This window comes from Xiphias gladius, chromosome 24 (genome assembly GCF_016859285.1).
Source record: "Xiphias gladius isolate SHS-SW01 ecotype Sanya breed wild chromosome 24, ASM1685928v1, whole genome shotgun sequence".
NCBI classification, from domain to species: Eukaryota; Metazoa; Chordata; class Actinopteri; order Istiophoriformes; family Xiphiidae; genus Xiphias; species Xiphias gladius.
Window position 1 is genome coordinate 6,705,353 of NC_053423.1, and position 16,961 is coordinate 6,722,313.

The following is a 16,961-nucleotide window of genomic DNA, read 5'->3' on the forward strand; positions in this document are numbered from 1 at the left end:
ACAGCTTGCCTGGCTCTGTCTGAAGGTAAGAAAATAAATGTTAAATCAGTGCAAAATCGAAAGTGTTACTTTCAGACAGAGCCAGGCAAGCTTTCATCCTGTTTCTACACTGTATGCTAAGGTAAGGTCCTGGCTGCTAGGTGTAGCCTTATATTTATTGTACGGTCATGAGAGCGGTATCAATCTTCTCATCTCACTCTTGGCGTGAAAGTGAATAAACATTTCCCAAAATGTTGATCTACTGCTTTATAAACTGTTTCAATGTTCATTCTTGACCTTGGAGACGAGTGAAAGCTCCAGTTCAGAAGCTACTAAATGGACCTTGTGGTAAAATTATCAAGGATAAACTTTGAACCTCAATTCACACAATATGTTCCATCTTCCTCTTCTGCTTCATGTGACTGTGGTCATTGTTTTGTTAATAAATTACAGCAAACATACCAAAACAATGTTTTTTTTTTATTCATGAGTATTAATTCTATACAATTCTGACTGATTGTAAAGTACATTGAAATGGCCACAATGGAATGTGGAAAATCACTCAAGAGAATGCTGTTACAAAACATCTTCAGTGAGCCATCGGTAGATTTCATATAAATATAACAACTACAGTGATTTCAGATTATAGAAATAAAACAATCTTCAGTTTAAATCCAAGGTGGTGGAAAGCCAAATCCTCACATTAAGTACATTCACTGATATTGTACATAAACAACTTTTTTTTTTTTTTTTTTTTTAACTGAAAGATGTAGAATAGCTGATTGTCCTGCTGTTATTAAAGGCCTGTTGATAGTCTGTACATCAGTCTGAATGACATCTTTCTTTTGTCTTCATCCATAAAAAAAAAAAAAAAAATAATAATTAAAGAACTTTCAATTATAACTAAACACATGTACAAAACACTGATTATGATGCCAAAACTACAGAAACAGAAAATTTTAAGTAAACAAAGGACAACAACTGCTGACTTAAGATGTCTTGGTGAACACACACACACACACACACACACACACACACACACACACACGTTTGTAAGGATGTTTGCTGTGTATTAAAAAGGAGAAACTGTAACCTCAAAAGAAGATATTATTGCTTTGGTGTGCAGGGGCAGCAGCCCATGCTGTTTCAACAAAGAAGGGAAGAATTGTCCATGTGAAGAAGGCAACTACAAGGTGAAGTGGCCAAATGTAATCTCACAGTTCTACACTTATTCCCTTATGGATTTACTGTATCCTCATCTTAAATGCACAGTGACAGTGATACCGTGTTAATTCATAGGAAGACATAAAGACACCCCTCCTCCCCTTAGCTGTTCTCTCTCTCTCTCTCTGTGCTGTGTCGTGGTGGTCAGAAGCCGAAGATATCATCCCCGAATGGGCTGAGACTGCAGGGAGCGTTTCCATTGGTGCTGTCCCAGTCGGGTTCAGTGAGCCAGTCTTGGGGCGTCACCCCAATGTCCAGGACCTGGGGGTTAGTACGCGACACTGCCAGTCTAAGGAGACAGAGGAGATGATGATGAAGAGGAAAAAAGAACAAGTTATTTTCCCCATTTAAAAATGTTTAATCCTTGAATGACAAGGTTGGTATTATTCTATTTTTTTCTAATTGTCAATAAATCACATGAAAACATCAAAACCAGGATTGGTTAGTCTGTCTCAGTACTTTTTGACTTTGGCACCCTGTCTCAGCACCTAGCACCAAGTCCAGGGTTTCACGCTGAGCAAATCTTTAAAAAAACGGACCACAAATATATAGTTTAATACTTTTAAAATCTCAGTAATTTCCCAGAACATCTGGGCACTGTAGTTTTTATAAAATGTTCCTCAACAAAAGCCTCTGTTTACTTATAATGAATAGTGCATTTTTGGGGAACATTTTCAGCCACAGATTGATCCAATTGTGGTACCCCAGTATTATATAGGATTGTATTGTGTATTACAATTGTGTGTACTTAGAATTCAAAGCTTTATAGTGTGAAAAATAAGGATTAGAAAAAGAAATAGAGTATAAAATTTGTAAATATATGTAAAAAAGTAAAATGTACATATGTCACAAGAGCAAATTTACAATGGGCAGGGCAGTGACAGGGATTTGTTTCAGACTGTGCTAGACATGGCTGAGGAGAGGTTAAATTTCACCATCCTGATGGCCTAACCTAAAATATAGTACTAACCCAAGGGTTTTATGATGAACACGTGTCACTCCCCTAAGGTCCAAGTGAAATGTTGTACACAGAAACCACAGACTGAGATTCGTTAAGATAAAGTCTCTTTTTTTGCCACATGAGGGCCCTTACCAAACAAATCTGAGAGCCTGGTCATGATGTGTATTTGCTTCTCTTTCCCCGCTTCTTTTTCAGTAAGCTTCAGGTTAATGTCACGTAGCCAGAATAGCTGTTGCTCCTTAGCTCCTTCCATTGAGGCTTGAGGCTTAGGTCAACTAGTGATTTAAAAGCTACATCCACAGCAGCTCAGCCTCCCAGACCTGTTTATATAACTAAAACCTAAATCTGTTCTAATTTGGGTCCCTGTGTTTGGCTGCAAACAGCCTTTTTCATCTGAGATAATAAATATAAACAAAGCCTGGCCGGAGGTCAACGGGATTACTTCAGGACATTAAATTCATTTGAACAATGGGATAAATGGTGTGACCGGTCACTGAGTTGTAGGGACCCAATGCTCCAATTCTTACGCCAGTGACCGCAAAACACAATAACCGCTGTAAAAAAGCCCTCTGTGTGTACCAGGGTCCCTTTATTCCCATGGCTGCAGTCCGTTCAGACACACAGACTCTATATTACAGAAAGAGGAGTTAGGAAAAAAAAAAGCAATTTTTGGTGATGATGAGGTGGGTAGAGACGATGACATTTTTCAAACCGACTGAAATTCAATACTGCGAATCAGCTTCCTTTTCTTAACCCAGTCGACAATTGCTCCATCTGGGAGTAAATAAAGGACACAGGATGCTATTTCACACTATTGACTAATGCTACTGACCTGTGAACTGTGTTATTGGATTTGGTGATGATTGAATGGAATGGATTAAGGTTAGGTTAGTAATAAGGACTACTACACTAAGTAAGGCTTATAACAGTTGACAGTGGTGCTCAACTTTACCTGCAAATGAACCATAGCTATCCAGAGCACAGCTGGAGACACAAACACACAGTGGATTGAGGACAGTTTAAAGCTCAGCTGTCAACCAAACTATATCATTTCTCTTTAGATTATCCCTTTATTTCCTCACTTTCTAGAAAATCAGAGGGTGGAGGATTTGTATTCTGCAGTACACACAAATCATCAGTAAGTGGCACTGTAAAGCCAAGTGGTGCGGGAATGAACTACAGTATACTGAAGGATTTAACAAGGCAGATTTTGGTGATGGAAGTAACACAACAAGCAAGCAGCAAAGGGAATAAACTAGGATTAATTTCACTTGATAACAAAACTTAAAAACACAAATATCTCACCTGGAGAAGGCTTCATCCAGACCATCTTCTATTTCCTGGAAGAAAAAGAATCCTGTCTTAATATACAGCACAACCAGAGATTATTATATAAATAATTGTAACAATGGTATTTGCAAACAAGGTTTTGACAGATATATACAGAATTACATTTTGATTTAAGACCTTTAAATCTAAGAATTTTTATGCTATATATTTCAAAATGTATTTAAGACATTTCAGCTTAATGTTTAGGATATTTCCATGACCTGCTGACATCTGACTTGAGTAACTTGAATATCAAAATTTTAGTTTAAGCGAGACTTAAAAGACGCGAGAGAATTGGCATCATCACAATTGTCCACGGCTGCAACATAGAGCCAGAGCGAGAGGAGAAGCGGAGAATCGTACCCAGGCGGGGTTGTTATTGGTCTCAGAGGCCCTGTGGTTGTCCAAATGATCCTCCTCTACATTCCCATTGGTCTCCAGTACAACATTCACACCGTCCTCAAAGTCCAATAGGTTGTCTGTGGCAACATCTAGTTGTGAAGACAGCGAACGACAATCAATTGCCAGGTTACCATACACAGGTAACCGATCTATACCAAAAGGTAAAATCATTGACCCAGTGAGGCTTCAATGTTCATTACATATCAGGAAAAAAAAAAAAAAAAAAATGTTGGAAGAAAAATAGAGATAAAACTTTGCTGTTCCTAGATTGTTAACTCTAATGAGGAACAAAAAGGCCGGAAGAAAGGGCCGTGTCCACAGCTAAATGAGTGTGTTTATTTTCTGTCCAGCAGCAGTTTTAGAAAATCTCAGGATGGACTCAGCTCTCAACAGTCTATGCTATTCTTAGTCTTCAGTTGCACTCTGAACTGAATACTGGCAACTGAGCGAGTTAATATCCCATAGCACTTAATGTGTAATACTGCATTTCATGATGTTTAGTATGCTGGCATGCAAAAACAAATACAAGAAATACTACATTGCATGGCTACTAAAAACACTGTTTTATAAGCCATGCTAGCCAGTGACATGGTTCTAGGGATTGCAATGTTGGTCTGTCAGTCCACCGCTTTGGTCCAGACTGAAAGATCTCAACTACTATTGAATGTTCTGTCATGAGATTTTGTAAAGAAATTCACAATCCCCAGAGAATAAATCCTACTGACTTTGGTGATCTCCTGACTTTTCCTATAGTGCCAGCACGCGGTTGACATTTAGGGTTCAGAGCGAAACATCTTGGATGGATTGACATGAAAGTTGCTACTGATGTTCAAGCTCTGTTGAGGATAAAATATAATGATGATGGTGATCCCCTGACCTTTCCTCTAGTGCCAGCATGAGGCTGACATTTTTAGTTTTTATCGAAATATCTCAACAACTGTTGAATGGGTGCTGTGGTACACATATTTAGGTTACCCGATGAATGAAGGGTAATAACTCACCTTTCATCAAGCACCATCACCAGGTCAAAATGTTAATTTGTCTAATACTTTGACTTATGACCAAACTCCCATAAAAACTAATGTCATTCAGCCTCAGCTGTCATCATAGTTTAGTGCTAATCAGCAAATGTTAGGATGTTAACATGCGAAACTGAGATGGTTAACATCGTAAACATTATACCTGACAGATATCAACATGCTACTATTGGCTTGTGAGCATCTTAGCATGCACTCAAAACACCCTGCTGTGCCTCAGTGCAGCCTCACAGAGCCACTATCCTTGCTGCAGACTCTCGTGTTTACCTGTCCCTTTCAGGCTCCCCAGGCTGTCAGACCTCTCTGAATGCCAACTACTGCTGGCTTCTCCAGCTGACCCGGACTTCACTCTCTTCCCTTTTTCTAGGAAAGAGATGAAAAGAGACATTAACACAAGCAGGTCCAGGCCTGTTTACTGCAACTGTACAGCAGATAATAATGTCCTTGAAGCATCAAGGCTGATTGAGTGCAAACACCAGCAGTTTCAGACACTGATAAAACAACCAGAGACAGTGCTTGTGTGTGTGTGTGTGTGTGTGTGTGTGCGCGTGCGTGCGCATGTGCTGGAGATGGTGCAAGTGTCATTTCCAGAACTTGAGGAGTGAGGAGTGCGGTGCCTACCTTCTTTGGCCACTTGCCAGAGTTCAAAAGCTACTGTAAAGGCCTGAGCTACTGTCAAAGCCACTGCCTGAGCCTGGGAACAGGAGAAAAATACACTTTGTAACAGACCATGACTGAAAAGAGTGCATTCGTGTTCACCAACCCACCGTGAAACTCAGTTAAGTATAGACTGAATAAGAAGAATGATAAGCATGATCTACAATATGTCTCCTATTTTATGTCAAAATAAACTCCGGAGACACTCATCATTTAAGATGAGCCATTTCATTTTGTGAACTGATCCTGTTGTTGTTGTGATAAAAATGCAAAGTAAAATTTCATCTAGCGCCTGACCTGCGTTTTATTGGCCGATTTAAGCCAACTACAGATAAATAGATGCTCGAGACATTTCATTACTGTTTATTTTACGTTTCTTTGTGAGGAAGTCAGTACGACGGTTCTAGTGAGCAAATGAGCAACAGGCCTGTGGTTTTCTCCCTCGCCAGTGAAGCGCTGACAGTTGCTGTAAAAACAGTGAGCTGTTAATATGTTGCGTTACACTCATTCAGCCTAAATGTCAACAATCAACTTTTCAAAACAGCTTGCTAGAACTGGTAATATTAGAGGGACTATTAGACCAGTAGAAAAACACTGGAAATAAACGTGGAAACTGAAACAAGTAAATGACAGTGAAAGCTGATTTTAAAAATTGGTTTTGTTTTTAAATAGCAACATAAGCAGTGGTTGGAAAATGCTTTCCTCTATCTTCCATCATATAGACAGAAAAGAAAGAGTAGGCACCTGGTCAATGGATAAACAACGACATAAAAATTTAATTATTTATTTTTAATATAAAAAGAGAACCCTTGTTTACCAGCCTATTATAAAATCAACAAAAACAGTAATAATCTTACTTTGTTACACACATCTTAAATATATTTTTGTGGTACAGTACAAAAAAAAACAAACAAAACAAAAAAAGTTTTCAACTGCATAATGTCCTACTCAGAACTCCTCAGTAACTAAATGTAAGGGATCCTCATAGTTTCTTTTTTGTTATGTGTTTCTGTTAAAAAATGAGTATCAGCCGATATCACTGTTATTGGACTTTTTAAACCCTCGAATTTGAAAAATTGGCATTGGCCCTAAAAATCCTGTAATGGTTAGGCTCTAATTTAAAACAAGCACATTTGCAAAATTGGTAATAAAAGTTGTTCCCAGCAGTGATGATTCTATTTTTCAAAGCACTGAATAATGAGATCAGTAAGAAAAGGTGTGTAAAATCTTGACCATTGGTCTGCAGCCTTCATCAAAATAGAAAACAACCACAGTCACGTCAATGTTTGGTGTTAATAGCTATGCTACTGAGGTAACCTGCAAGAAGCTGAGTAAAGATGAATTACCCTGAAGCCGGTTTAACTGAGATGATGCTAGTCATTCATTGAGACTGAATAAACTTGGGGCTATGGGGAATGTATTTTAAATCACAAAGCAGATGTATTTAACATACAACAGAATGAAAGCAAGTTATATTCAATAGTCAAAGTTGTAAGTGCTGTCATAGCAGAGGACAGAAAGAGGTCATCAGCACTATCTCCATAACCCTGAGGAGAAAGAACCAAGTATTAAGGAAGTAGGGTATTATGTTATCGAGGGAGAGAAAGGGATAAGTGTGGTTGCAGGTAAAATGAGAGGAAAAGTGCCCTTCTGTTTTTCAACGCGCAGGAGGATGCAGGAAGATGACAGACAGCTTGAGGAGCTTGAATTCTAGGGTTTTCTCTTAAGGATGGTGAGGGAGAGCGCGCTGAAGAGGAGCACTGTTACAGGAAAACTGATGTCTGTTCAAAAAAGAGCATCCGGGCTTTCACCTTAGACCAAAAAGCAACTGGAAGAATAAAAATTACCTGGGCCATGCTGGGTGTCATTGCTTTTTAAAGGACGAAGGAGGTCACTAACCCGGGTAGTTGACAAGTTTGGATTATCAACCCAACAATTTTGACAGGTTTAAACCCACTCAAACCACTGAGAAAGGTTCACTAAACTGTGACTTAGAGATTCATAATAAGCTGATGTTGGCCAAATTTTAAAACTGCTGGCTGGCTCTTTATTCATCCTCATCTTAAATTAAACATAAAAACACCGATACTCTAGTCAAACAACTCACCACTTTCCTCTTGGAGCAGAGGTAGGCGTGGCACTCCAAGGTCCCGTTGAGGGTGTTTTGAGCAATATAAGCAAACACTTTATCATGCAGTTTGTCTACTGTGCAGTAGGATATTCTGTAGGCCAGAGGTCACAGGTTAGACAAACAGTATACAGAGTATTAAAGCAGGGTTCACAGGATAAGTAAGCCACATGCCAGACCAGCTACACAGCATTATTCTCACTGACAACTTTGTAAGTACAACAATACAGTTAAATGCCAACTATCTACAAAACATATGCTGCTTTGCACATACCTGTATATGGAGACATTTTCCAGGAGTTTATTGGTCAAGCTGTCGTACAGCACTATTCCCTGAGGGGAAACCTTAAGAGCAACCTTCTGAGGCTTCTTCCCACTGGCCTTAGCCTGTTAGAGGGACAATTGTAAAGAGAAGAGGTCTGTTCAATAGCATGTAAGGCTTGTTAAATAGTTCTGCATTAAGGGGTTGTAGTGTGGCCACAGGGCCTTCGCATTTACCTGCTATAGCTATGCTGAAGGCTATGCCATAGCTAACTTGTGCCAAAAAATATATCTACTTGTTGGAGCCACAGCAGCTACAGAGGTACCAAGTGGAGAACAACCATGACTGGTCAATTTGAGCTGCTTGTGTTCTCTCCTACCGATGGTGGCAGACAGTGGAGACAACATGATCCAAGTTGAAGAAAGATTAAGTAGTTTGCTCCTTTGCAGTGGAGTTGCCTGTACTAGATGTGTGTTACTGAAAGGTTTTTGCTCACTGCAATCGCCGCCCTGTATTAAAAAATGACGGCATATCATGTAAAATGCACGTGTCCAGTGTTGCAGTGATGCTATCAATGGGTGAATACAACACTCAACTCTTAATCAAAACCTACGCCGCAGGTATCTACGGCCGGACTTCCCACTAACCCCTTGCTCTGGCTATAAATCCAGCTTTAGTGGGTTGAGCCAGCAGCTTTAAAACCATTTTTGATCCAAAATTTAGTACTCACGGTGGTGAGGAAATGTAAGAAATTTATCTGACATTTTGAAATCCCAAGGGAAGAATGTGTGGCTTATTCTTGAATAACCGGGGCTTAACTGTCACACTGATCAAAACCTACCATGTCTTAGCGATATGAGATGTTTAGACCAGTGTGACAATGTCGGTGAAAAAACCCTACAGTCCTGATTTTGAGGTTTTACTTTAACTATAAGATTACATCTCCATGAGTTTGGAAAATTATTTAAGCCTCAGGCTTATTAAACATCTTAAAAACCACCGTATCATTTTTCAAACATGACTGTCATTTTGGCAAGGCAAAAAGTTCAAGCAGTAATGGCAATATATGTTGTGGAAGAAATCAAAGCAGGTGTAGTACTTTTAATGAAAACTGTATTAATCTTTATGAAAACAGTAAACCATGACATTGTAATTGTTACTCCAGCTCTCACCGTGGCAACAATCCTTTTTACAGCAGCAGTTGATAGATCCTCTCCCTTGGGCTGGTCCACTAGTGTCATGCCAAGGTGACGAAGGTTAAAGGTCATGCCCTCTAAGATCGTCTCCCGTGTGTCAGTCCAGTTCTCTGGAAGCTCTACACAGACAGAGACAGAGACAGAGACAGAGAGAGATCAACAGGAAACAAGTTCCATGCTGTACCCATTCATCAAGCTAAAAACATCAAATATTTGTTGGTTACAGCTTCACAGATGCTAGGGTTTGCTTGCTTTCCCCTTTCATGTTCCAAAATTAACGTTAGTTGTGAGAACAGTCGAGGGACTTAGGAAAAACAGATCACAGGAAATGTAAACAGGCTATGTTGAACTTAAAGTTGAGCCATTTCATCTGCTCACTCCCTGAAGTGGAAAGGCAAAACAGGGTATCTAGGTCAGAGGTACTGTCAATGTAAAGTAAATATTTCAACTCCAAAACAACTTATAGTGCTTGACAATAAAAAGGCAAAGAGCTTGGAGCAAGGATACATGGACCCTGACGTACTGTGATAAAAGGAAAGTGTGGTTTTCCTTTCTGAAAGTAACATCTCTCCCAAACTAGGCCACAGATGTCTCTCTGAAAGTACATTGCTGTCTCATCTTTTGTGTCAACTTATACAGAAAAATGAAAAGATAGCATACTGATATGTTCACTGAAAAAGAATGAGGAGTGTCAAAACTGTAACTGCTGAAAGAACAGCTGCTACCTCCATGCAGTTTCTTGTCATTTGTGAGTGGCGCTGTCTGGCCCTGACCCTGTGGCTGTGTTTACAGATATTTCCTCAGAAAATGAAAGGAGGGGGTAAGGGTGAAGAAGGGAGAAGAGAAGCCAAGAGCGGAAAGAACATCAGTATTACCCAGAAATTCATCCTCCTAGCATTCACCTCCTCCGGGATACCGTGCACACCACATACTCATGCGCACACGCACACACACACACACACACACACACACACACACACACACCACAATAAACGAAGGGAGGACTCTGCTTTGGCAAGTAAGACTGACAGGTTGACAGAGGCATTGTTGGATTGAAGCCGATAAAAGATGATTATTTTAAAGGGCTGGAGTTTACTATACTGAAATATGGCAATCTTCATGCCAAAAACCTTAACATTTCCAAAAAAAAAAAAAAAAAAAAAAAAAAAAGAATTAAGCAGCATGTACACCACTAAGCAAAAGACCTCAATTAAATATACTCAGAAGTTTGGAACTGTGTTGTGAATAATTTTATGATGCCACTAATTCATGCTCTTTATGATGAGTAAATTCCAGCATAACACATACAAGATGTCCTTCTGCACCCTACTGTGAATGCCTTGAGGGACCAGTACATCAGAACTAGCGTCTGCAGCCATGCTAGCATCTCTGTGTGGCTGTACTTAGGCACACCGGTGCTCTGAACTTAATGCTAACATCAACATGTTAACATGCTCAGAACGACAATACTAACATGTTGACTTTTAGCAGGTATAATGTTCACCATGTTCCCCATCTAACATTAGCGTGTTAGCATACTAGCATTTGCTAATTGGCACTAAACACAAAGGGGAGCTGAGGCTGATGGGAATGTCGTTAATTTTGCAGGTATGTTGTTGTCAGAATTTTAAGTAATGGACAAATCAAAAATTTGAGCTGATGATAGAGCTAGATGAAAAGTCAAGGGATAATTAAAATTGTTACAGTTCATCCTGTGGGGAACATGAACGTATCAAGTTTCATTAAAATCCGATAAAAGTCAACCTTTTTGCTTAAAACCACAAATGTGAACCTCATGGTGCTTCACATTTCAGTCAGTCAGGGGTCCCCAAAGTCATCAGGATTTATCCTTTTGGGGTCATGAATGTCTACACAAATTTTCATTGCAATTCATCCATTAGTTGCTGAGATATTTCACTCTGGACTAATGTTATACACCATCCAACCGACTCACATTGCCATCTATATTGCCACATCACTAGCATGGCTAAAATAATCAAAAGTTTAATACTTTTTTGTGAATAATTGCATGACACCAGAAGTTTACATTCTTCATGATAAGTAAATTCAAGCTTAACAAATACAAGCGCCCTTTTTTTGAGAAGCTTTGAGGGACAGACCCCAGGAGAAATTATTAAAAAAAAAAAAAAAAAAAAAAGCTCCAGTGACAGATTGTGGTTGGTAAAACCATAGTGTCTTGGTCAGTTACCAATTTACTGTATAGTACAAGAGGACTGGATCCAGAGATTGTTTTAACAATCTGTAGTGATGTTTTTTGGCTCAGGCTGTAATGTCTGCCTACCGGCTTTCGCTATGGCTCTAAGTGTTGATTTGGCAGAGCACTTGTTAGTGTGAAAAATAATAATGTGCACCCATTGTTGAGTTGAAATTTCCTGCCGACACCACATACACACAAAAAAAGATTTCAAATAATGCAAGTTTCTGAAAAGGAAACCAACACATTTTTGCCTTGTGGCTGATAACTGCAGATATTTTGTTTTAAGCTTGAACGACCATCCATAACAAAATTCCAAAAATTCCAAAACATCCCTTTAAAACATCATGGGACAACAAAACTTCCCATTTCAACCCAAAATGCTTTTAATAAGCTGACTGAAGTAAGTTTCATTGCAGGTTTTACAGACTGTTCTCACACTGCACTGGACTAAGTGGTCAGGACAAAAAAATCATCATATCGGAGAATCACAGCTCATGTTTTTAATAAAGAGCAAGAATAAGTTTTCAGTTTTTGTCCATCCTGAGAGAGAGAAAAAAAAAAAAGAAGTGTAGTGCAGGTACCAGGCACCGCTCAGCCAGAGAATGTGGAGAGCTTTGGGATCAAAGGTCAGCAACGGCGACACGTGAAAGGAAACAGTTGTGTTCACGTGTGAACTGAGACAAACAAAACCACGTGACCCTGCCATAGATACAAGCTGACCTCCCACCATCTGTTAGTGTTAGGAGATTAATTACTGGGTGTACAAACTCATGAGTTTTCTAATGGCAGAGTAAGTGGAAGTATCTTACATGATGGAGGAGGGAAGAGACAAAGAAGGGGACATTTAAAAGAAAGGTAAGACAACACCCTAATCTTCAGCTCCCTGGTCAACTATCAGATCCGAAACTGATGGATGAGTATCCATGTCATGCATCAAAGTATAAAAAAAGCCTAGTTTGAACACTGTGACAACAAATGTGCTGATCCGAAAAGAACCAACTGAATGCAATTCACATCCTCGCTCATTAAGCCAAATAATTTTTTTTTTTTTTTTTTTTTTTAAATAAACCAACTTCTGCCACCATTTAACTTTTCTTCTAATTCCACTGATCTATGCCCAAACATCTGGAATGAATAAATAAATTCATCCAGGTTTATACTGATGCAGAAAAACATAATCACATAAGTGATAACATGAGTTCAACTGGAAGTCTCAGCAGATGTTAAGAAGTTAAAGCAAACATTTCAGAGGCATTTAGCCCCAAGTTCACTCGTCAGCCTTTAGACCGGATAGACCAAATAAGCAGACCCATGTCAAACAGACCCATGTCAAACAGACCTGACTCATTTGTCATAGGAATATGTGGGTCCTTAAACAAGTGTCGGTCAATCAGGTGAGATAGTTTCACTTTTTTCCCCCCATAGAAATTCCTCGGATCATCTGCATTCTCATAGCTACTAAAGAAATGATTGATTTGTGCTTTTTAATTTTTTGAAAACAAATGAACTCAAACTTGAAGACTTAGTCCTCCCACAGGCAGAGTTTGTTCAGCTTTTGGATTCCGAGTCACGAGTTCTCTCTTTAGTTTTGAGAACTCGAGACTCACTCAACATTTCGGAACCTATTGGTAAACTTATCTTATAAATTTCACAACCCCAAGGGACCATAAATCACTCAGTAGGTTAAGGCACTGATATGTTAACACATTATAATCCTTGTTCTGTGACCCCAGGGGCTACACGCAGTACGAACTGGGCTTTCTACAATAAGCCTCATCACACAGCTTCCCTTGTCTGTACACACGTTGCGGGCCAGCGTTGGAGCCAGCCTTTCTGTGACTGAGTCTGACTAATGTTCCTTTTACAACTATTCAAAAAAAAGACTAGGTCAAAACCTAGTATAAAGCTGGGCCACCCTTAATCTTTTGCTTTTCTCTTACTGTCTGTGTTCACATATACAGTCTTTTAATACAGCCGCGTTCCCAATAAAACTGTTCTCAGTTACGTTTTTCTGTTTCTATTATCACACAACGGAACAAGTATGAAATAGTGACTGAAACATGGCCCATTATGTCAACCAGCAGGCCCTTCCAAGCCATTTCCAACCGATTTTAAAACCGCAACGTCATCTGAAAAAATCTCAAGTACCACAGCACTATTGGTCTTCTGACTTGAAAGTTAGCTGCATTCACCTGTCATCCCCGACGTGGTCCCATTGGCCGGAGTCAGACCTGGAAATGGGGCATGGCCGACATGGGTCAGAGCTGGTGAGGAATGTGTGCCCTGCAGCCTAGAGAAGACCCTGTAATCTATACTACAATAAACTGCTTCTATAACAAGTGGGTCACTAGGCGCATTCACAAGGAGCTTTTAAATCCACTAATAATCCAAGCAAGAGCCCAATTAAAGTCAAAATGCCTCATGCAAAAACACCTCAATCACCATAAAGTTTTTCTAAAAGATATTTTATTGCATTTCCAACAGGAAGGTTTAAAATTTGTACAATACATAAAAAGGCGCCACAATTTTGCGTTTAGTAAATGCCCAGTTTTATTATAAGATTCCTACTTGTTTCAGACACCTTGACTTCTGCTCGATAAACACAGCAGCAGTATATTCTGATAAGTGTTGCTTCATACTAAAGCTATGGTGCAAGGCGCTCCACACTGGTATTGTGCGTTATGGAACTGTATATTCTGAGTGCATTTAAAAACGGGACATAAACTTTGTTTACCCGTCATTTGCTGTAAATATTTTCTTTTTTTGAGAGAGCACTCAGTTGTACGGATGATATTCCGGGTTGGCCTGTGCAACTGCAGCCACCGATAGCTGTGCAGAAATTCAAATCTGACCCTAATCCATTAACACAGAAATGTGCTGGCAGGACACAGATCCGCATGCAAGACTGTATCTCAAATTCCTTAGGCATTACTAATCTTCCAGGTACGCTACTGAAGTTACATGCGCTAATGTGGGATATTTATGTAATCCACCCTGTTTTTTTCTACTAATCCTATATGCTTTATAATGGTCTTTTCTGATGGAATTTTAAATGGACCAGCTTGAGCTCCAGCCAACAAGGGGCCGCGCACTGACTGATCTGCAGCATTCCTGGCTCGTCCTCTTGGTTACGGGCAGGGGAGCCTTGGGGCTTTCTATGCCGCCCAGTCGGGATCAAGTGAGATTTAGCTTACAAAGTGGCCCCTGAGCGCTACAGCGGGCGCCAGAGTGGCCTTAAAAGCGCTTCATGTCAGTGTCCCGGTGTGGGCGAGCTCCTGCCCTGCTGCAGGGCCCTTGAGCAAGGCACATTAACCTCTAAGTTCTACTTTTGACCCTGACCTCTGCACTTCCTCTGGTGGTGGGAATGGCGAGAGCAGAGTGTTCTGAGCTCTGGGACTATGCATAGACCCAAAATACTGCTGTAATGAGTAAAACACAAAATGCAGTGAAGGACGTTATAGTATTGGCCACATGAGTGAAACCTGTTGAAAACATTATTCTTATAAATCTTCAAATCCTTTTTGAAAACGGGAAGAAATCATACCATTGTGAGTGAGATCATTTCAAGCAAAACAGTTCTCTAATGAAGTGTCAGGTTTTTTTTTTTAATGGTGCTGTGGGTCTACTTTAGTCTGCCAAGATTCAAATTAACATTTTTATTTCCGGAAAATAGTCGTGGGACAGGATAAACCGCGTTTGCAAACTAGCAAGACTTACTTAGCCAATGTCCCCGGCCTGAAACAGAAGCATATTTATCCCCAAAACCGAACCAAACCCTGAGAAAAAAAGTCGCTTCTTAAAAGTGTCATTTTTCGTAAGACACTTAAGTCTCTTTCTCAGACAAAATAAGACCTGCCTCTGTAATTTAAAGAGACGTCAATCATCATCCTGGTCAGCAACAAAACATTTTGGTGTATTTTCCCTTTCGAAACAAAAAGCTTTGGTAACTTTGGTAAAGTTAGCGAACAAACGCGACATGCATCGACCATCCGTGATTTGAGTAATTAAGGTCAAATTGACTCAGCAGTGAGCAAAAGTCAACTCCGGCACGGTGGAACTGGAACCTGTTCCTAAAAAAACCCCCATCATTTCGACGTTTTCCCCCCCCCTCGGGCGAACTACTGTTCCTTACTTCTGTGCCTGCCCGCTGTCCAGGACTGTTTCGCCAGGCTCGGGCTCCGGATAATGGCTCTCCCGGCCGACTTGAGGGCATCCATGTCGGTGTTTTAAAGCGCAGGGAGCCGGCGGAGCTCGCTGGTGACTCCTCCGGGGGGGGAGAAAAAAACGTCGTTGACCAGACTGCCGATGGGGAGGATGGACTGGTGGTGCCTTCCAGGGCTCCCAGAAATACCGCTATTTACGTGGTCAGCGCACGTGGACGAGCCCAGCAAAAATGTAATGCATCACTTCGGTCACATGGGACATTAGTTATTCCAGCTGTCGGCTACGATTATATACACTATGCCTTAACACGAGAAAACACACAAATTCATTATCAATTCATTTATAATAATGATAATTATACCCTAATCGTATAGGTTTTTAATCACGTCATAGTAAAGATGAATTTTTATTCATGTGAAAATATGACCTTTTGTTTTGGAAAAATACTGCACAAAAAGCAGACAGCCAAAGGGTTTGAAAACTTCTATTATAGCGGCTTGTTAGTTGCAAAAAGATGCACTGTGCGCTTTTTCAGCACTTTTTGTGGGAAAGTTGTTTCAGAATGCCAATAATTCATTACACATGAATGCAGCACAGTTGCCGAGATGCCTATCAACTTAAAAAAAAAAGTTTTTACAAACAGTATTTTTTGATATTCATTTACATTAGTGTTTGTTTGTATTTTCTCTCTCAAAGTTTCAGATCCCACACCTGTTTGTATACAGGACTTGTATTACGTGATCTTGCTGGAATTGAGGAGCCGAACAGCTGAAAATATTTACCTAACAGTTACGTCAGCCCATTAACACACACACACACACACACACACACACACACACACACACACACACAGAGTGCATCAAAGCAGCTCTGTGGCTTCAGTATTTCCAAAAACAAAAGCAACTGAATGAACATTGTCCTTGTATTTCTTACTAGAAAGGAGGTATTTACAAGGAGCACCTGAAGGCAGCCTCAAACCACTTGGGAACCACAAAGTCAACAAAATGAACATGGGGCTGGCCTGCAGGTCAGAGAAGTGACAACATAAACTAAATGCTTGAAACATGTATGAGTTGTTAGCTACATGGAAATGCATGCAACTTCTGGATTGAAAAAAATCTGGCTATTAAAATGAAGTTTGTTTTCACATTGAAGTAAATAACTTTTGTGAATTGTTGGGATTGATCAAGTTAGTGCACGTCTCAATATAGGATCCAGCACTTATTGTAGTAAAATTAACAAAACAAAAAAAACAATTAGAATATGTTGCTTTGTGTTGATCCAATGCCCTGTACGACACCGTTACTATCTCGTGACCCGTTCTGGGTAAAAAAAACTTTGTTCCCTTGGTTGAACCATAAAAAAGTAAATCTTGACACAAAGATCAGGACACATACACAGACT

General features: G+C 39.9%; 1 protein-coding gene and 1 long non-coding RNA gene across 2 annotated transcripts; one reads left to right on the top strand and one right to left on the bottom strand.

Annotated features, from left to right (window-relative positions):
* Positions 1-982: 982 nt before the first annotated feature.
* ldlrap1a (low density lipoprotein receptor adaptor protein 1a) lies at positions 983-15,639 on the bottom strand. Its single transcript, XM_040121705.1, has 9 exons — positions 15,526-15,639; positions 9,152-9,294; positions 7,992-8,104; positions 7,697-7,811; positions 5,554-5,626; positions 5,200-5,295; positions 3,857-3,984; positions 3,470-3,504; positions 983-1,492 (listed from the first exon to the last, which is right to left on the bottom strand). Exons 1-9 carry the CDS (start codon positions 15,608-15,610, stop codon positions 1,348-1,350), a joined length of 933 nt encoding a protein of 310 aa, XP_039977639.1. The 5' UTR covers positions 15,611-15,639; the 3' UTR covers positions 983-1,347.
* A 9-nt stretch (positions 15,640-15,648) lies between these two features.
* LOC120786313 lies at positions 15,649-16,675 on the top strand. The gene is made up of 3 exons (XR_005706695.1): positions 15,649-15,788; positions 16,254-16,345; positions 16,494-16,675. It is a non-coding gene; the product is annotated as an uncharacterized LOC120786313 (long non-coding RNA).
* The last annotated feature ends 286 nt before the right edge of the window (positions 16,676-16,961 follow it).

Coding starts and splice junctions, on each gene's coding strand:
- ldlrap1a (XM_040121705.1), bottom strand. CDS start 15,610: ATGGATGCCCTCAAGTCGGCCGGGAGAGCCATTATCCGGAGCCCGAGC. Junction 3,985..5,199: donor GGGGAGCCTGAAAGGGACAG/GTAAACACGAGA, acceptor CTTCACAACTAG/ATGTTGCCACAGACAACCTA. Junction 1,493..3,469: donor CTGGATGAAGCCTTCTCCAG/GTGAGATATTTG, acceptor CTGTCTCCTTAG/ACTGGCAGTGTCGCGTACTA.